Here is a 20780-nt window from a genome sequence, read left to right as displayed (position 1 = left end):
AGGCCGTTTGATGGTGCAGAGCACCCACGCCCATTAAAAGGGGGAACCAAATGCTTCAAAAGAAGCAAGGAACATTTTCCTTTCTCCTGTGTCCTTCTACCTGCCCTTCCAGATGTCACCAGTTCCGTCCTGAGCAGTAGTGCAGCCACATTTCTGACCAGACTTCATCTCTCCAAGTGCTGACTTCTTTCCACCACACTTACCTCCCTGTTCCTCCCATTTCTTCAGCACCCTTGAAAGTTGCCTCGAAGAGTGTCTTGTCCCGCCTGCAGCTCATACTTTCCCTGTTCCAATACTCACTTACCTGTAGAAATATTTCTTCTTCTGCACTGCCTCCTCAGCTGTTGGGCCTCATGTTTCTGTCTTTGTCTTCATCTGTCCAGAGAGGTGAGGGAGCAGGGAAGCAGAGTGTAGGAGTGAATATATGTGGAGAGGAGAGGACAGATTTAGGAATCTCTCTCATTCCTCCTGCCAGTCCCTTAACAACCAAGAGCTTGCACTCCAGAAGGGAAAGGAAACTGATCAGATTCATTCCACATCCCCTTCCCAATTTTGGGATCAATAACATCTAAGTGAAGAGAGATGGGATACTGAAAGCTCTTGGTCCTTTTTTTATGGGAGAGAGCAGTATGTACTTCTCCTAAATGATTTTTTCAGAATTTGCAATTTGCCTTACCACTGCAAATGGAGGGGAGCAGCCAATTAGGTGAGATTTTCCCTGGAGGAAAATATTTATTTTAGACTTAAATGAAAGTCTGACACACATAACGTATTAGCAGATGCCATAGAGAGGATGCATCTGGTTTTCATTGTAAATCTGCCAGAGGTCAGTTTCTCTTCTGGGAGTGAATGCATAATAATAACATATTATGTGAAGGCATAATAATAGCAGTGCATAAGGACAAGGGAATGACATTAATGGAATACAGGCTACCTTTGCTCTTGCATTTCTCAAGTGTGTGGCTTTGCACCTTTGAATGTATGCTTTTAAAATTTAGTTTGGCAAGTCATTTTCTATCTGCAAGCTTTTTTTAAAAAAGCAACCTACCTGCCTCCCTGCTTCTGATATTTTCATCTTTATTACACTGCAATGACCCCAGATTAGCAGGTCTGGAGCATCCCTATGGCATCCCAAGCCTCTGCCATAAAAGCTAACAGAGGTACATGGAGGCCTGCACTGTTAGGATGCTGCTGAAGTTTACTCACAGCAGAGGAACCCATTTTCCTTCAATTAAGAAACAATTTAACAGTGATAAACTGTAATTAAACATTAAATATGAAAATGAGGTAAAGTTTAACCAAGCATCTCTAAATGGGCTACTGAAGCTGCTCAGCATCTGTAGCAGTTACTCTTCTCCACTCAGGGCAAGTCAGAGCACAAATTGTTAATAGGCCCTATTTTCATTTTATTTTTGACTTTTACTCTATACCAGATATGAAATAGAATTACAAAACCCAACAATTTAGACACTGACTTGGCAGAAAGTTGTATTGTCTCCTCTCCCATGGACTTGAAATTGCAAAGTCAGGCCCATTTATGGTATTTTTCATCTGCAAAGCCCCCTAAGGGATTCAAAAAGTTGACATGTTTTTTTTTTTTTTCTTTTCTTTTTTAATTGGATTTCCTTCAAAATAATGTAATGACTTTTCTCTGAGAAGCTGAACATCTCATGCCAGAGATAGTGGAAAAATCTAAGGAAGATTACATCTCTCAAGAGGGAACATGTTGCTGTACGGAAAGGACATCAAGATACAGAAAGAACAAAACCACCAAGAACTGTTAGAGAAGTAATAAAATTTCATCTCACATTCTCTCAGATTGTTAAAATCTTGTGAAAAATGGCTTGGTTTGTTTGGAAAGTGATAATATGCATGACCTGAATTTGAGGAGTCTATTACCTTAGGTTTTACTGAGTATTGCTGTTGGATGTAGCTGCTTTCATGCAGATAATCTGTTTTCACAATGTTCTTTCATGAAACTTGATGCAAACACTGTTTGCCATTAGCAGGCTCATAAAAATATTCATCATGCTTCTTTGAAAGATTTGTCTTTTTCCTCTTAAAGAAAAAGCGGTGCACAACTTTCCTTCTAGTGATTTTGCAGCTACTTTGTCTTTGTTTTAGATCTTCTATGTACAGAGTACCGAAGGGCACGTTTTGATGGTGGTTGTTTTCTTTCTCTAAACACGTTCTCTCTGCCTAATTGGAGCTTAGACAAAGCCCTTTGTAGGGCCTCATAAATCAGACAATGCGCAACTTCAAAAAATAGTTCATGTGATCTGCAGCCCGCACCCCTGCTAGTGATTTTGTCATCCTTTCATTCAACCTATTTTTAAGGTCATAAAGAGTTGTGTTGGCTGAAGGCTCGTATTGCAAAGGAAGGCAGGGGAGGTAAGGAAGGCAGGACAACTCAGGGAAAATACAGTCTTGCTTTCAGATGAGAATCTGAACTTCCTCAAAGGAATATACAACCTCAATTTGTTTTTTAGCTCCCTCAATCTCCATGAAAATGTGATGGGTCAGAAAATTAAAAAGGCAGTACTATTAACACATACAAAGTCACAAAGGAACCTAGCAAGATATGAGCTGCAACTCTCACTGAAGTCATCTTCAAGATCCCAAGGACTTAAAGAAGCCCTGTTTGATTATATGCCTCATTAAAGCAAACCATAGTTTTCAAGTATTTAAATTAAAGAATTTATTAAAAAAGCCAAAAAAAAACCAAAACCAAAAACAAAACAAAAAAAAAACAATCAAAACAGTGGTTTGATCTAGATACAGCAGCACTGTGACATTACTAGGACATTATATGTACGAAGAATCCAAGCAGCCATAGAACACAGAAGCCTTTATCTTCAATAACAATCTCAAATGAAAACTAGCTTCATCAAACAATGTTAAAGATCTCCCTGAAAAGAGAAACAAAACCAAACAGACCCTCCCCACCCATAACCCTTTGGATACTAGAATGATTTTTTGTACAATACCAACAGCCACTAGTTCTTCTAGTTGAGAACACTTGCTTTAATTTATTACAAAAATGATCTGTTGACTCAGTTATGAAAGACAACTTTTAACATTGCTTTAGAAGTGTCTGCTCCTCTTATAGACTACAGTATTAGAAGTGCTTAAAAACATTTAATCCTGGATATGCTCTTGAAATTCAATCAGAAGGATATTCTGTGTATGTTTATATACCAAATATGATTTTTTAACTTTTGAAGCAGGTGAAAAGACTAACCCTAATATGAAACTGCAATTTTACAATTTAATTATTAGTCAGATATGGGCAACCACATGATAATCCATGAAATCTTTAGGTCTATCTACATTGCTCAGAAACACAAAATAAAGTTTTTACAACTTTCACCTTCATAAGGCTAAAATGTTAAGTCTTTCAGAAGAGTGTCCAGTGTTTAAAAGAAATGCAATTAAGGGAGATCGCATTCGATACACATGAAATAAATCATTTGAGCTTGCTAATAAACATATTTAACAGCTGCGTGTGAGGTGATGAGAAAGGAAAACACATTTGTCATCCAGCCACTACCTGAAATGTTTCTTCTCTGGGAGTGAATCTTCTCTACGGGACCGCTGATTATCCAGAAAACTTGGAGTTCCCCTTTGGAGTCCATTGATCCCAGCATGTGGTTACCTCTTTGTTTTCAGAGACGGGCAGTGAGCTGACCCAATGTTTGCCACGCGTGCATCTTTGTGACTTCACACAGCATTTCACTTAATTGGTACCTAGGAATTCGTTTGTAGGCTTGGCCAAAAAGAGAAAGATTGTGAAGTTGAACCAGTGAATGTCATTTTGTCCCCTTCCTATAATTGTTTCCAATATAAAAAAGAGGAAGTGCTCGTCTGAATGCTGCAATTACTAGCTAGCACTCAAATAAGAAATGAATACTTTAACATTTACACTATCTCATCTTCTGTTGGAGATGGCTGTATAGAAGTGAAGTGCGTTCTGTTATATCTCTACAGAACTAAGGCAAACCAATAATAAAAGAGCCCTTATTTACAAGAGTCATCTCCATAGTCATGTAAATAAGAGCAGCTATATTAAACCTATTTCACTTAAATAATAATACAAAGAATTGGTATTGATTTGTTTTATGCACAGACTCCAAAGTGCTTTCTATTGATAGATAGAGAGCATCCCTCCATGTTTAAGAATGGGAAAGAAGAATTGCAGAGAGGTTTGGCCAGGGATTGAAGTAAAACATGGGTGCAATAGGAATACAATCCACCACTTCTGGCTCCACGTACATAAAACAAGGAGAATACTTCTGCACAAGCAGTAATATTCATTTTAGTGAATAGGCAATGATCTGTTTAAAATTGTTTCTTTCATTAAACCCATTTGACAGGACACTAGCTTAGCTGAATCAACTGCAGCAGCTTGTATTTGTATTATCACGGATAAGTTTGGGGGAGGTGAGCATATAATACTGTGGCATGCTGTGGGCTTTCCACCTTCTTTGGTAGTTTTCCTAACAAAAAATAAAATTGCAACATTCTCTGGACCGATTTCTTCCTCTTTTCTTTTTGTAGCTAAGTGCAGAAAGTTATTACCAGCCAGGACTACATAAATAACACTATTTAGTATATCTAAAAGAGATTGTTTCCTGCCCAGCACATGAAAGTGAGTAATTGTTTTAAACTTACATAGCCTTTCAGCTTTAGCATAAGGTTGTTAGTCATTACTATTCTTACTCTAAATAACGTTTAGTGTTTTAAATTGCAGCTCATATTTGTGGAAGGCTTGACATAGACAACTCTGGAACCTTCTTTTTTCCACGGAGGCATTGAACAGAGCCATTGCACAGATTCTGCCAAACTTCAATGCCAAATGTACTTCCCTGCAGCCTGAGACAGACTAGGGCCATCCTCAGGCAGGAGAGCCTTTAAGTCTCTGGTTCCAGCTCCCTTCACCACCAGACTTATTTGCTGCAGTGACAGCCAAGGAGTCCAAGTGGTGTTTTTGTGAAGTTGGCACCTAAGTACTGTTAATGATACTCTGGACCACTAGAGCTTCCAGAGGCCACTTTGTGCTTCATGCTACGTATGTGAAGGAAGATGTCCCAAGAGACAGACTAACCCAAGGATGTTCTTTCAAAGCAAAGTCCAGCCTCTTTAAAGATTGTGCAGGAAGTGCCAAGAAATGTTTGATGAATGATCTCATCTGCATTGAGATATTTAACAAGTGAGTATTACATCTTGCTACTGAACTGAAAAAAAAAATCACAACTGTGGAGCAGAGATTAAAACACCCATATCTTGTCCTGCAGCCACCTGTTCCATGGATAGCCATGAGAAGTGCTATAAGAGTGTGCATTTATTGCTCTTCCAGACAAATCTACATAGAGAGCTCCTGGCTGAGGCTCAGACCCTGGAAACACAGACCTGTGTGACGGCTGTTTGTGCAGGTTGAATGGGTACCTACTTGTCTCTTCAAGCTCTTATATCTGACTTCCTCACAGAGATGATCTTGTCTCTGAGCCATGGGCCCAACCCTACGTTTAATATGACCTTGTGTATGCAATTTCCAGATTACTCAAAACTATGAATAACATACTATGAACCAAGGAAGAATGCGTAGTGATGTGAGATAATAATTGCCATTTGACACTTGCTGAAGACACACACGTTGTGGTAGTTTTTACACTGTACTCTAGAGCTCAGACTCTCTCTTCCTTGTCCTACTGATGGTGTTATTAGTATTACAGATTTCTTTTCTGGTTTTCTTGTCAGCTGAGGCTTCTCCACTGAAAAAGTTTAATAGCAACTGGATTTGACAGAGGAAGGAAAGAATTCAAGTTAGAACCTGAGTTCTGGTTGAACAAAATTAAGAATCAGTGTCTTGTAATCAGACACATCACTGTGTCAGCAAAGTTTGATTATCTACAGCTGATGGCACTCTTCATCACTGTTTTTGGGGGAGGGGATGACTGCAAAACAAGACAGGTCAAGTTGTTCTTATGGATACCTGGTGTCATCCCTAACTGCCAGCTACTAGACAGTAGGGCCAGGTGAACACTGCAATATTGAACTCTGCCATCCACTAACATTCACTTTGATCTCCAGGACGTTTTTGGTTTGCTTATCTTTACACCTTTACCAGGTTTTTGTTCAGAAACAACATCTGAGTCATAGCTGTTCTTGTAAAAATTTCTTTTTTAGATAAGATAATCTAGGCCAAGAGTGCACACGTAAGAGTTTATTATTTGTTATTTTCCCCTCATTAGTCACTTGTTTCAAAAAGCCTCTCATCCAACCAGAGGGTGGGAGAAACACTAGAAGACTTAAGTGAACACTGAGACATTGTGGAAAATAACTGTTGAACATCTGTATCACATTTTGAAAGAATCTGTATCATAAATGGAAAGAAGATACAGAAAATTGATCAGTTTAAAAAGCCATTAAATAAGTACTCCTTTCTTCTCCTTTGCTATGTGGAAACCCACACCCAAACCTATTCACTTTGCAAATGCTCTCCAAGATTGTATAATGAAATTATAATTCTGTTCTTTCAAAGCCCTGAACACCTGTGGCTCCTAGTGTTTTTGAATTTGGCTCCACAGAGACAAATGCCAATTTTCTCTAGATATCTGACTATGCAGGGCAGGGCTTCAGACCTGAATTCTGTGCTCAAATTGCACCTGGTCACATAATGGAAGTGAGAGGACTGTGACTCCTCTCCAGTCTTGAATGTCTGATGAGTTGAATAATAATAATATATATATATATATATAAAAAAAGAAGAAGAAGAAAGCGGCAATGAAAAAGACAATCCTGCAGGTTTTGTTGTGTAGGCAGACTCTGACTATAAGATTCCTAGGACTGTTCATTATCATTAGAGATATATGATATTGATCAAATCTTTCAGAACTTGGATACTGAAAGAGTACGACAATTCTGCTTCCCAAGCATCATAATACTGTTTAAAGTTTGTTGGACAGAATAGCAACACTTGGGGAAGCAGTATGAAATCTCCCTCAAACAATCTAGTTTTCTATCTCTTCCTTTACTCACTCACTGCTCCCAAGGGACTGGGATCCAGGCTTGACTTTTCAGGTGGGCATAAGCATCCTTCTCCCACACCATCTGGAGGATTCAGGATTTCTAACCCTAGCATTATAAATTCCAAGTATCACCGAATGCCACTTTTGTCATCTGAGGACTTTGCACTGTCCTTGTGTGTCCACTGCTAGAGTTCTAGAGGTGCTGAGTAACGATCTGTGCCAGCTGAAAGGAGAGCAGGAGAAGGCACATTTGCTATTACTCACTGTTGTTGTATAACAAAGTAATCCACCACTAGTTAAGGCAGACAGCATGTAAGAGGTATAAGGCCATTTACAATCTCTTTGCAAATTGCTCACCAGCTTTCAATAAGGGTTTTGTATTATTGGGATTTTATTTCCCAAATGGGAGGTGGCAAAAAAAGAAAATTTAGTCTTCATGTGCCACACTAGTAACGTGTAGGAAATGAAGCCCTTGCACCAATAGCTGCAGTCTTAACAGATTTATCCCATGAAACATTAATGGGCTAAGCCTTCCTCCAGCTGTCCTTTTTTCTTCCCCATGTGGTAGGTAGATATTCTCAGCCACATTTTTCTGATGGGGGAATATGCTCGTCTCTTGCTGCAAAGTGAGACAATGACAGTAGTGGAGAAAAGAGCTTCGTCTTTCACCCTAGTCCCCCAGCCAGCACCCCCTACCCCTAGCATCTGTGCACAGGATGAAGTCAGATGACTGTGCACAAACATAAAATGTACAATGCTGCTAGAAGGTGAAGTCTTTGAGTGACAAAAACAGATTTGAGTTGTGCATCCCTTGCAGCTCTCTACGAACTAAGAAGTGCAGCTTGCCTCAGGTGCACTGATACACATCAGTGGTCTGGCTATACGTTCCTCTACTTCTCACCTACATGTCTTGAAAGCAACTGAAATCCTACATGTCATTGAAGAAGGCCTCGGAAAACCTCTCAGAGCAAGCGTATGTCCATGCAGAGCATGCTAAAGTGACTGACCAGAATCTTGCTGACTTAGGTGGCTTTCCATCAGGCTGTGAGAATGCAACTGGAGGTAATAGACCCCTCCAAACGCAGTGGCTTTCACCTCTACAATATTTCTTTCCCCTCCTATCGGGAAGCTGAAACCATTATAGATTTAGTTTGCAGATGATCCAGAGAGAAAAAATTACTCAAAATTCAGACATATTACTATCTCCCTACAATCTTGCATGTTCTGTACGGTCTGCAATGCCATCATCTGACAGGAGAGTGGCTGAAGCTCTCCCTGAGCACCATCTACGTGGGAAAAAGGACTTTCTGTGCCACACTGATCTGAAGGAAAAAGGCAAACACATTCTTGGTGATGTTATGGCATGCTTACACAGCTTTCTTGCATGTCCCATTGACCAGGGAAACTGGGAGATTTTGGAATTATATGGACTTGCATCTTAACATATTTTACTTCTGAGAAAGGCACCAAAGCCCCATCTTAGTTCCTTTTCTTTGTAAGCTGCTTTATGCAAATCCTGACTCTGTCCTATCTCTTTCCTTCATGTCTTCATGGTGTTCTAGTGTGTAATTTTTGTGACTCACTCATACCTTTGTCACTGCTAACCTGCATTTTTTAACTCTTCTCCATTGGCCAGATAGAAGATATAAATTAATAGACTAATGAACTTTGGCTACTTAGACTTCTTCAGGAATAGTGCTTCCTAGTATCCTGGGATAACAGAACTGCTACCTAACAGGACTTTAGACACAGCAGCATGAGCATCAGAAGTTCCTCGTTGACCCAAAGGAGTGAACTCATCCGTCTACTTTAGCCAACATTGTAATGAGCATGGTGAACAAACCTGTTTTACAGAATATGTTAGTCTATGGAGATCATGTCTGCACTTGGGGGTACAAAGGTTTTCCAATTCCTTTCGAAGGGAAGCAACCATATTTTTGATCTGGCATTCTTAAAAATAATAGATGGTAGCCTGAGAAAAGCATGATTCAGGTGTCTCAGGTACTGCTACTGATCGTGACTGATCCTGTTTATACTAGTGGGAACAATGTCTTCAACAATGGTTAAAGGATCCTGGACAAAGAAAGATGGAAGCAAAAGTGGGAAGTGTTATTTCATAACTAACATTTTATTCAATAAAGTCAAGGACCTAATTGAGGGGATGAGTCATATACATCTGTCAAGACTGAAAGAACTCTTAAATGCAGATACAACTTAAAGGTTCTGCTACTGCTCAAAAGCAGCTCAGATCCCGCTCTGAATTTTCACAGCTCAGCTCTAGAGAGCTGACATGAATCTCACGGTCAGTATAAACCAGACTATTGAATTTCTCTCTTGCTACCTGGTTGGTATGAGCGACTGTGGAAAGGCCTTGGACTTTTGACTGCAGCACTGAGAACACTTAGAGTTTTGCTCTACTTTCAGTGGGTGCAGGTTTCAAGATCTTGAAAAAGAAATGGTCATTTGCTTTCCTGGTTACCTCTCACTCGGTTTTGTTCTTCTTGTCATCAGAAATGGTTCAAAAAACAGTGAAGGAGAAGAGTTTAAAATAGGGTTCTCTTTCTAACCAAGAAAATTATGATGAGCTAACAACGTAAATAAGTGCAAATCTCAGCTGTGCTGGTCCAATGACATCACAAACCTTAGGCATAGCAAGTAGTATTCGTGAATACATCAAAGCCTTGTCAGTATCTTTTAGCATTTAATGTGAGACATTACAAATTAACGAAGAGGAGAAATGTATGCAGTGTTGCTGTAAACCAAATATACAGATGTAAAATAATTAAGAATAAACTGTTCCATAAAAATGCATGTCAATAAAACCCAGTCTGATAAAGTGATTTATGAATAATATTCTAGATTTACTAAAAAGAATGATTTCTCATTTGAGGCTCTGGAAGTCTTGAGTCACATTTTTTTTTCTTTTAAAAAAATGTCTTAAAACACATGGCTTTACAGCTGCTGCTTGGAAAATATACACCTCCAAAGTCTGACTTTCATTTAAATACAAATGTACAAAATGTAAACTGAGACAATAGAGAAATTTACAAAACTTTTCTTTAAAAATAATAAAGACAAAATTCAGTTCTAGTATGATGCTATTTAAATACGTGCAAGTAGTCATGTTCATTGAATTTCTATTGCAATGTTCTAAATAGACAAATTTGATTCACACAGTCTTGAGTGCCACCTCCAGAAACAGACCTGAGTGGAAATTTCTTCTTAAAATGCGAGGCTCCACTGGAAGGAATGGGTAGAAAATCTCCATTTTGGGGAGATCCTTTTTTTTTTTTTTTTTTTTTTTTTTTTTTTTTTTCACTGAACGGTGGATGCTCTCTCATCCATAGAAGCTCCATAGACTATAGTGGAAGGATGTAACGTTTCGTAAAACTGAGTCAGAACTAGCTGCTTCCAGTGGAGTTTGAACTTACGTGATTTGAATTTATGTGGTGATTTAAACTGGCCTTTGAATTTGGAGAACTCTTTGAATTGTTCTGATGCTATAGAAAGAGGAAAACAATGACAATTAGCTTCTGCAAATATGCCAAGCTTCTTTTAGCCCAACATTGTTAATTTTATGGTGATAATGTACTGACTGTACTGCAAGATATTTGTTTGAAGACCTCTGGCTGTAAAATACTCTTCAGTTCTTACCTGTAGTTCTCTCTAGGTCAGGAGGACCATGGGAGTTCTTGAGGAAGACTCACTCGAACTCCAGGAATAAATTCAATTCATTGCAAAACGTCAGTATCTACTAAATCTGACTAATGCAGAGGCTACCTGCCAACGCTGAGGCATGACTTTAACCCTACAGAAATACATAAGTCTAAGAATGTTATTTGGATTTGCAAATTGTGCCATGGTGCCACATGAAAGCTGTATATCACATACTCTCTGGTCTGTTCTCTTTTCTAGAGCCTCGGTTTCCTGCCTTGACTATCTCACTCAGCTTTTGCATTTTCTTTTCTTTATTAACACATAAATCAAGGAGTTTTAAGGAACTTATAAAAAACAAATAACCATTTCAAAAGGCATTTCAGCATACCACTGAAAAATAGTTTGGGTAAGAAGTTTTCAACCACTGGAAACAAAGCTGATGAAAAAAGATGGTTCTGGTGACACAGGATATCTGCAAATCTGGGATATGCAGTATTAGTCAGGAAATTGGCAGCTAACTGGCAATTGGACTGTGATGAACAGCCCCCTCTAAGATGTTCTGTCTTTATCATAGCAAAAATACCATTATAACATGGTATGTGACACTGGCCATCTAGACTGGTGTTCCTTATTTTAGTCATAAAAGACCTCACCTGCCGTTTAAATATTCTCTGTAGCAATCCTTTCTTGGGTGGCTCTGGAGGGAAGCTTTTATTTAGGTCTGGTGAAATAGTACCATTTGGTCCAAACACATTTAGTTCTTTAAAACACTCTGTTTCTATCATCTGGTGGAATACAATAGGGAAGAAACAAAGAAAGAAAGAAATTAAGAAGTGACACATCTGCATTAAATAGATTCCAGTAGCGCCAGGTTGTTCAAAGTCAGGATCAGGATCACTATCTGCCATCAACAGCTTGAGCAATGTGTTAGGAGAGTTAACAGTTGAATTCCTGTTGGTGGCTATAGAAGGTAAATAGGAGGTATGAAAAAGAGAGGCTGAATCTGTTCTGTATGTTTGCACATCAGTCTTATTAGAGGTTGCCCCACACACTTTTCTAGTCTTTTCTTCTTTTTCACTATGGAGAATATTAGGTATATTCAGGCAGATTCAAAAAATCCCAGTTATTAACACCCCTCTGCCCAAGTGGAACTGCTGTTTGATTCAGATCTGTATTATCAAATCAACTGTTGATTCTGCTTTCATATCAAACAGAAACAAAGACCCAGATCTGGAAACCCAGGAGCTGTTCAAGTTCTAGAGTCAACTGCTGCAGCTGGGACCCGCTGCAGGTACAAAATAGTGGGTGAGATGCGGATCACAAATGGAGTCCATTAGGACTGCCATCCATCCCGCGGAAGTTCCTCAGAGCTGTTGTCAAAACACCTCCATAGAAATACAGGAGAAGGAAGTACAGTAGGATCCTTGCCAATTTACACAAATATGCACAGCCAACAGATACAGTCACCTGAACTTGACATCTGTGGTACATTATAGATCTTGAAAGAGGCCATTCGTAACTCATGAAATCATTAGAGTCTGGCAAGTTATGCAGTAGCTATATATTACTGGAAATACACAGCTCCTCTAAAACCATCTGTGTTAGGGGTTTTATTGGAGTAATTTTACTATGACACATCCTTACCTCATTTTGCCATGGAATAGACACGGATCCTGTGGAAAACTTGGAATAGAAATCATCATCTGTTTGGTCCAGGTTTACTCCTTTCACTGTGGAGAATTGCTCGATGTCTAACACATCCTTGCAGTATACTGCTCTGGGCTATCTCAGCAGAGGAATTAAAAAAACAGCAAGAGAAAAAATATTTCTGAGTCTGACCATGTGCTTCTATTCACAGATTCAGTCAAGTGAGAATGCCTAACAACAAGTGACTATGCATCCTGCTTCTCTAGACTTGCTCTGCCTGCATGTTTATCATCAAAGGCTGACTTTGCTTTAAGCACGTTAAGCATCCCACTTTGAAGTCCTTAAAGCATCAGTGCAGACAAAGTGGGTTTTAGTCATCCATATAGCATATGGTTAAGAGGTGAGGGGAAAAGGACGGAAAGCAAGGAAAAAATCAAAGCCTTCAATAGCCTTTTCTTCTAGACAGGGAACAACAGAAAAACAGAATATTTATGAGTGACACACTGGAGACAGCTCTGAAAAGGGATCTCAATTAGAAGTGACCTTCTGCACAGGTAGTTGTGGGTTTTGCAGCTTAAAAGTTTAAAGGAATGTATACTAACTGCTAAAGAAAACAGAAGATCTTTTGGCATTTTTCCATTGTTTTTATTAATAGCTCAGTTGCTGGAAGCTGTCCAGAATCACCTCTATTAACTCTTTTAACTTGGCTGCATTTCTTCAAATAGTCAAATGGCTTTACCTTTATAAACTACTCAGTTTTCTGGGATACAGACAGGACTTTTTGCAGTGATGCTGCCTTAGCTCATATTCCAGCAGTCAGTCATAGAAAACAGAAATAGTCATCACTGGCTACATGACATAGTGTGGTCATTTGTGAGCCTAGAGAGCTCCCATTAGCCACACAAAGTTACCCTTTGAGGCACAGGAATAATTGACGGGTGGCTTGAGGAATTAGCCCAACCTAACAAACTCAAGTACATGCTGAATTATATTGTCAACACATGGTACCATGACTGCACAGCCCAGTGGTCCAACTGTGCAGTATTTTACCTAGAGCTGAGCAGTGTGGCCAAACAAATAAAACTAATTCCTAACAAAAGTCGTATTTGCTGGAGGCTGCATCCCTTTGCATTTCTGGTGGCTGCAATCCACAACATTTTTGTGGAGACAGAGAAGGCTAGAGGAGGACGGAGAAAGATGGGTTGGATTACAACCTCTGCCATTGGCCATATAGCTTTGGGTGATTCAGCTGACTTCAGTAAAGACTTCAAAATCTATGGATGAAGTGCCAAATAATTTAAATTAGAGGCAGCTCTTGAGTTCCCAATAAATAGCCATAAAAATTTATGTGCCTCTGCTTTAGCAAATATGTCTATAAGAAGTGCCTTCTGGGCCTTACATGCCACAGTTAAGCTTTTAATACACTCTGGCGAATCCCAAATTTCAGCCCAGAATTTTCTAATTTTCTACATCAGAAAGAAATAGTAGCTTGTCTCCTATTTCTTCCCACTAAAGCAGGTCGTAACACCATGGGCTAATTGGCAGGAATAACTAGGCCGCATAGTAAAATGTAAAGCAAAACCAGAGCAGCTAAAGTAAACTTTTGTAGCTTTTAAACCACTTTGGTTTGGTTGAGTTTGCAGCAACGTGAATGAGAGCTGCCAAGATGTTACTTTCCTTAATAAGTTAAAATGGCAGTGTTTACTTAGAACCATATGGGAACTTTACGGACAGGAGGCCTACCCAGAAAGAGAGCCCTGCAGGAGGAAAATAATCAGATAACTCTGCACTGGGGTAGAGAGCTATACCATAAAAGGGTGGAAAAAGTTTTCTTATTGCCAATGCAACAGTCTTTCAGTATGTGCGAGACTGGTGTGTAAACCTGAGTAAGGACTCAGCATTGGGTTCTACTCCCCATGAACACTAACAAGTTAAAAATGCTATCTCAGCTCCAAGCATTCTGCCTGAGGTGACACGTTATCTGAACCTACTCAGACTTTCTGTAACAAATGCCTGTTTTCATAAGGATCCAGTTCATTCCTCAGTTCTTTCGAGCTTTGGACTTTCTAATTCTGATCTCACCTCAGCATATATGTCTATATACCTATGTGTATACATATGGCTTTCATTGCTGATTTTTCCAAGCACCATCTGGTCCTGAGCATATTTATTCTCACACTACTACTATGGCTAAGAGAACATAGAGGTTCCAAGTTTAAAGCTTGGGAATTGAGGCATGAACAGATATAGTGGTGTCTCCAGTGTCACACAAGAAGACTGGTAAAATAAGTGGGAATGAAAGAAGCCCCAGGTTAACACCCTATGTAGAGGCCCACCTACCTGCATGCACACATATCTACAGAGCAGCCCTCCTCCTCCTCCCAGCCTCCCCGCTTCAGCCCTACTGCTTATCACATCTTCCTAGGTCTGCTACCCACATATGCAGTGATGACAGCTCTAAGAATGGGAAGTTATTTTAGAAACAAATCTCTTGAAAGAGGCCAGTGGGTGTTCTGTGTATCGTACTTACATCAGGGACAAAGGGAGGATCCAGCATTCCTGCTTCCAACCGCTTGAAATTCATGCTCTTGAAAAAGGGGTGCCTCTTCACTTCTGTTGCGCCTTCCCCTTGACAACCCAGCCGCTGCTTCATGTCTTTGGTGAGGAGCTGAAACATGCCAAGAAGATTGGTATGAATGTCAGAAAAGCAAGAGCTCCTCAATGATATTTATATCTCCAGCTGTTTGTTAATATACCCAGAGGGAGGTACAGAGGGGAATTGTAATTGCTGCTATTTAATGGCCAAACTTAAATGGATTAGGATCCCAGTGTTCTAACTGCTGGTCAAACCCTTTGAAAATTACCTGCTGTAAAGTGTTTACAGTCAAAATAGGCATTACTTCTTGTGCTTACTTTCAGCAGACATTTTCTGGAAGAGGTCTGACATACCTTCATAGCGTATATAAATACATAGTCATAAGTCCCATGTGATTTTTCTCTCTCTCTTTTTTTTTCTTTTTTTTTTTTTTGTTCATTGCATTTTTGTAAGAATATTTTTCCTGTGTTGCTTAGACAGGGTTAATTCACTACCAAATTATGTTTCCCCCCACCACAGCATACTCTAGTATATCACATGACACATTAAACCCACACTTTGTCCTCAAAGGCCTATCTCTGCTGAAGTCAAGGGGTGTTTTGTCCATGGAGCTACCTGACTTCACCCAGAAGATGATTCAGTGCACCAGTATCAGTAAGCATCTTCAGTTCAGCCTCGTTTATTTTCAGAGAAAGGCAATGCACTACCACTACCTGCTACAGCAAGTCCTGCCTACTTCTTGGGTACTCATAATGGAGCAATGAAGACTAACTGAACTCAGCATCCTCCGTGTATAAGATAAGCAGATCCATAAACAAAAACACAGGGGTGGCAGATCCTGGAGGGCCTTGTATGTATGGAGTATTTCATCTGAAAGAAAACAGTTAACAGAAGAACACCTCTGGCACATGCTAGTTAGTGGATAAGGACACAGAACATGCAGCCAAATCTTCTTTTAAATCATATGCATAGAGTCAAGTAGGCTAAATCAATGTCTTTAAAAGAGATCATGTCTAACAGTTGAAGGGCAACAGCTCAGCATGCAAATGACTGGTGTAAAACGATTCTCACTTGTGACAGGGACATTTCTTAATGTACCACTGCCTTCAGGCAATCTAATGAAAAGTGAAGGTTCACAAATCTGTTTCCATTTATTCCCTCCCTTCATCTTCAAGGAAGCGTGGATGACATACTCTCTAAGCTACAGGAGGGAAGTAGAACTCATAATCTGCCCAGAGATCTCATCTGCTCATTAAAAAGATGCATAACTTGTGCCTTAGTGCAACAGAAAACTAAATGTGCATTGAAAATAGTCATGTTTACGAAAGCTTTTAGGTTAGTTTTGCTCGAGTCTCCACTCTGGGGGAAAGACTTAATCCATACATGGAGGAAATAAACCCCCCAGCTCTTTTTCACAAGAATGGTACGTCTTGCAGAGACATGCACGCAGCCCGGCCGACACACCACCGCTCAGCTCTTGTGATGCCCTAATTTCCAAACGGCTGCTGAAGGAAGGGGCCAAGGCAGCCCGCATTAGCATCAAGGCCGTAGGGTGGCCGCTGCGGCCCTCACGGCCGGCTGGGGAACGGAGGAGAGAGGGGCAGGAGAGGGAGGCCTGGCGCAGCCCTGGCGGAGGGGAGCGCGGCTGCCGGGCCGCCCGGGGCCGCCGGGGGGCAGCAGAGGAAAGGGCAGCGCGGGCAGGCACCGAGCCGCGGCCGAGGCGGCGCCGGGGCAGCGCGGAGCGCCCGCGGGGCCCGGCCGCCGCGACGAGGCGTTCCGGTCCTCCGCACGGAGGATCCCGGTGCGTGAACGGCCTCGGAGCTGTGTCGGGGGCTCTTTTGCCGGAAAGGGGGTCACGTCTCTTGGTGCGGGGAAGAAAGGTTCAGGCCTTTTTCTCGTCTCCCGACTCGCACTTGGCTGCTCCAGCGCTGGAGCTGAGGTGCAACCATCTCCCCTTGGCCCCTCCCCAGGTGGGATTAGAAAAACTCCCTGGGACTGTATGCCCAAGGGGGACTCTGCTGCCATGCAGGACTGTGGAGTGGTTTGGGTTCCCTGAGCATCCGAAACCGTCATGGGACAGCCCTTGGGAGCCCTACTAGTTAAGCCTTACTAGCTGTATCTGACAGCCATGGCAGTCAGCATGCTGAGCTGTACCTTGCAACGCCTGGCTGGGGCTCACTCAGGAGAGCAAGAGGCAAATAGCTCTGGAAGGGTCAAAGAGAAGAAGAAGCATTTTAGGAGATCAAGTAGATGATCAGGTGCAGCCCTGCAGAAGGTTGGGAACCAGGATCCAGGCAGCTTCCCTGCTAGGGCAAGGTTGTCTGGACTTGTTGATTGTAGGCTTTCAAGCTCAGGGTATGCTCCACTATGTTCTGGTTATGTTTCTGTCTCAGCCACATCAACTCGATGAAGGGGAACCTTGAAAAGACTGTTTGTTGCTAATGGGAGCTCACAAGTCCTTCCTCTGGTGCCAGGCTAGAGCTGAATTTTCTCATTTTTATCATTGGTTTACAGGGTCACAGCTCTTTAGGCTTCTCTGAATGCTCTGCTACCCCCTGGGCATCAGTGGTTTTCTTATCTTACTTCCGCAGCCTCCTCAGTTCTGCATGTCTTGCTAGGGGGCTCATTTTCAACCTGAGACAGCAAATGGCTTCAACAATCTGAATGTTCCCCACATATGCAGAGACCATCCTCCAGCCAGTCCTGAGCAAGCTACAATGGCAGAGGCTAAGAACCCAGAAAAGGTGCGGGGTGGGATGGGACAGGACGAGATGGTATTGGACACATGCAATAACAATGTTTTGCTCAGCTCTGCCTGCCTCAGCAGTAGCAGCAGCAACAGCCAAAAGTGCCTGTAAGGATTGAGAGACGGTGGAAAAGCCTCTAATTCTGGCCACCAGAGCAGCTTCCAAATAGCACGGTTCCTCACAGTTTCCTCTGCATCTAGTGCTGCTGCAGTCTAAATGATGGGAACAAAGGTTGGTCACCAAGAGTGGCTGGATCAAAGAGATGGAGAAAGATTTGGAGAAACATCTCTATGCCTTACTGTCCTCTGAGCACATAGATTTATGTGATACAACATCACTGATCCAGCTCAGAGGAAAAGATCTCTCTCACGGCACCTCTCTGGAGCGCGTATGAGACTGTGAACTCTCATGGTCTTGAGGCAAGTTTTCTTTTTCTCTTTTTCTTATTTTAATCCCAACAGGCATCTTGATTTAGCCTATGTAAAGAAGATTACTTTGGAATTTCCAGTCAAGATCTGGTTTGTTCTACTGTAGCAGGGCAGAGGAGATGTTAATTCTCTTAATCTTTAATTTTCATGCTGAGAGGGCTTTCCTGACAGGTGGAAGAATCTGAATTCCAAAGGACCACTTTTACTACCCATGGCTCTGATACACTTTTGAAAATGATACCTTGAAGCTCTCAGGATCAGTGCTCCACAGAGCAAGTTGCAATAGGAAGGGGTAGATTTGGGCCTGCCTGTAGGTGATAAAGGAGACCTCGGCAGTTTCTGCTCTAAAAGTCAGCTGTGAAGGGAAGAAAGGGGGATACTGTCTGTCTGTGCAGCCAGTGATTCTCCTGCTTCTGAACTAGGTGGGTAGACTAATCTAATTTGGGAATTTACCCTTGACAGACTGTAAATGTTAGAAGTTGTTTGTTGTGTGTGGTCAGAGGATGGAATGGCTGAGGATAGAAAAAAGCTGCCTGGGGGGTCCTGGGTTCCTCTGTGATGGAAGTATTCAGTAACCTCTGATGCAAGAAGAAAGTCTGTGGAGTATGAATGCAGTTGGTCATGGGTGGCTAGCCACTGTGGGCTGAAAGACATAAAAGGGAACAGGCTGCTGGGAATGGACTGGGACTGAAAGACAACAGAAAGGATGGGATTTCCATGTAAAGCCCAACAGCAGGGAAGCAACTGCCTGCCTCTTGAGGAGAATCCCAGGAGAGCCACAATGGAGAAAAAATAAGACATTTGGGGATTTTGATAAGCTCTAGATACAGCCAGCTCTAGAGATGGCAGCAAACAAAACTAGATGCTTCTGCTGGCTTCATTTGTGGATGCCAAGAGATAGCATGGACTAGAATAGTTCTCAGAAGGGAAAGTCCATCCTTTCTCTAAGTAATAATGAATCTTATACCATTTCCTGCAGCTCCAGAAGCTTTCTGCAATTGTAAACCTGTCTATGAGCCTGAAATGTGCATCCCATTTGGGAATCTCTCCAGGGAAAGAAAACAGAGATAACAGCTTTATGTTTTGAGTCATCTCTACAGTTTTGTTTAATTCAGTTTCAAAGGATGTATTTAAAATGAATAAAGAGCAGAACAAAAGGAACTACATGAGTCTGATGACAAGCCCTCCCAGAATGGCAGTGCAACGACCCATTCAAACATAGTTTCAGTGTAATTCTACAGCCTAAACCTATAGAGAATTCACAGAGCCACAGATCTGAAGATGGCTTAGGCATGAAGTTATACCAAGCAGCAGAGCTTTATGTCCTGGTAATAAAGGTTCCAGGTGTCACTGGATGTGTCTAAGTAACGGCAGGATTTAGTGTAGACTTAACAGACAAAGCATGACTAGAAAAGGACTTTCAAAGAAGACTCTTTGAGTAGCAACGGTGAAGTTATATTTTTCTTGATAAAAAGAACTCTGATATTTTCATGTCACTTATTTGATCCCAGCTGAGGATTCAAACTCTGCAATGTCTGAGACTTTTTCCAGGACTTTGTTTTGCTTCCTTTACAAAAAGAAACAAGTGTTGTGAGGATTGCTAAAAAAAGACAGCAGTCCCCAAAGCACTGCTTTATTTATCTTCATGTGATCAGTCAGTTCATATCCAGATCATACCATATAATAAATAACTCTAAGTTCAAAGATGTTAGTCTTAAAATTACAGGAGTAAGGGAAATTCATGAAAAGAGAAAAGGGGAATAGTAAAACCAATTCCATTGACCAAGCTGATCAAATAAAGGGATCACCGAGATAAATTTCAACCCTGAAACAGAAATAAACATACTATTTTTAACAATTTCTAGAGAATAGAAAAGTAATACTATAGATATCTCTGATTTAATAAACAAAACAAGACAGTGTTGTGGGGACTGAGGATGCTAGAATGGCGTAAATGATTGTATATTGCACTGCTTATAGTTATGATAATCACAGCCCAATTTGGCCAAATGTAGAAGAGTCAAAACTCTCAGGCATGGGTGACAATAAAGCTCATTGCAAAGGCTTACAATAGAAGATATTATTATTATTATTTTTATTATTATTATTATTACCACTCCCTGTAGCAGTAGTAATCATTTGAAGAGTGAGAGTTATTCTGCCGAAAGTAATTCTTAGGCAGCACTGATAAACTTTAAGGTATAAAAATATATGAATAAGTCGGTTTCCAGAGACGAAAGCAGAGAGAAGGGATGAAAGCAGACAGGAGTAGCAGCAGTATGATGACAGTGGTTCTGGTGGTGAGTGAAGAACAGAAGAAATTGGTTTTAGGAAAAAAAGAATCCATCATCTTGTAGTTGGTTAGGATGGCACTTCAGGAAGGAATCAGATATCAGAATTACAGAACAGCTGAGGCTTGGAAGGGACCTCTGGAGGTTGTCCAGTCCAACCCCCCTGCTCAAAGCAGCGTCACCTAGAGCAGGTGCAAGGCCACATCCAGTTGGATTTTGGATATCTCCAAATGTGAGGACTCCAAAGCCACTCTTGGCAACCTGTTCCAGTATTTGACTACCCTCACAGTGAGAAAGTGTTTCCTGATGTTCAGAGGGCACCTCCTGTGTTTCAGTTTGTGCCCATTGCCTCTTGTTCTGTCACTGGGCACCACTGAGAAGGGTCT

General features: G+C 41.1%; 1 protein-coding gene across 3 annotated transcripts in view; it reads right to left on the bottom strand.

Moving 5' to 3' along the window:
- Window positions 1-2687: 2687 nt before the first annotated feature.
- The window catches only part of GRK5 (G protein-coupled receptor kinase 5), a 167854-nt gene continuing 149761 nt past the window's right edge, over window positions 2688-20780 (bottom strand). The window contains exons 13-17 of one of the 3 annotated variants that reach the window (XM_040563461.1): window positions 14863-15000; window positions 12330-12467; window positions 11339-11470; window positions 10460-10528; window positions 2707-3766 (exon numbers count right to left, since the gene is read on the bottom strand). In XM_040563461.1, the coding sequence (XP_040419395.1) occupies window positions 3737-3766; window positions 10460-10528; window positions 11339-11470; window positions 12330-12467; window positions 14863-15000 (507 nt within the window). In that variant the 3' untranslated portion in view covers window positions 2707-3736. Of the gene's footprint in view, window positions 3767-6189; window positions 10529-11338; window positions 11471-12329; window positions 12468-14862; window positions 15001-20780 lie in introns of those variants that run through there. The other 2 variants (XM_040563462.1, XM_040563463.1) reach the window with 2 other exon arrangements.

Source organism: Cygnus olor, chromosome 7 (genome assembly GCF_009769625.2).
Source record: "Cygnus olor isolate bCygOlo1 chromosome 7, bCygOlo1.pri.v2, whole genome shotgun sequence".
Classification (NCBI taxonomy): domain Eukaryota; kingdom Metazoa; phylum Chordata; class Aves; order Anseriformes; family Anatidae; genus Cygnus; species Cygnus olor.
The sequence above is the reverse complement of the archived record's forward strand: the minus strand, read 5'-3'. Positions and strand labels throughout refer to the sequence as shown.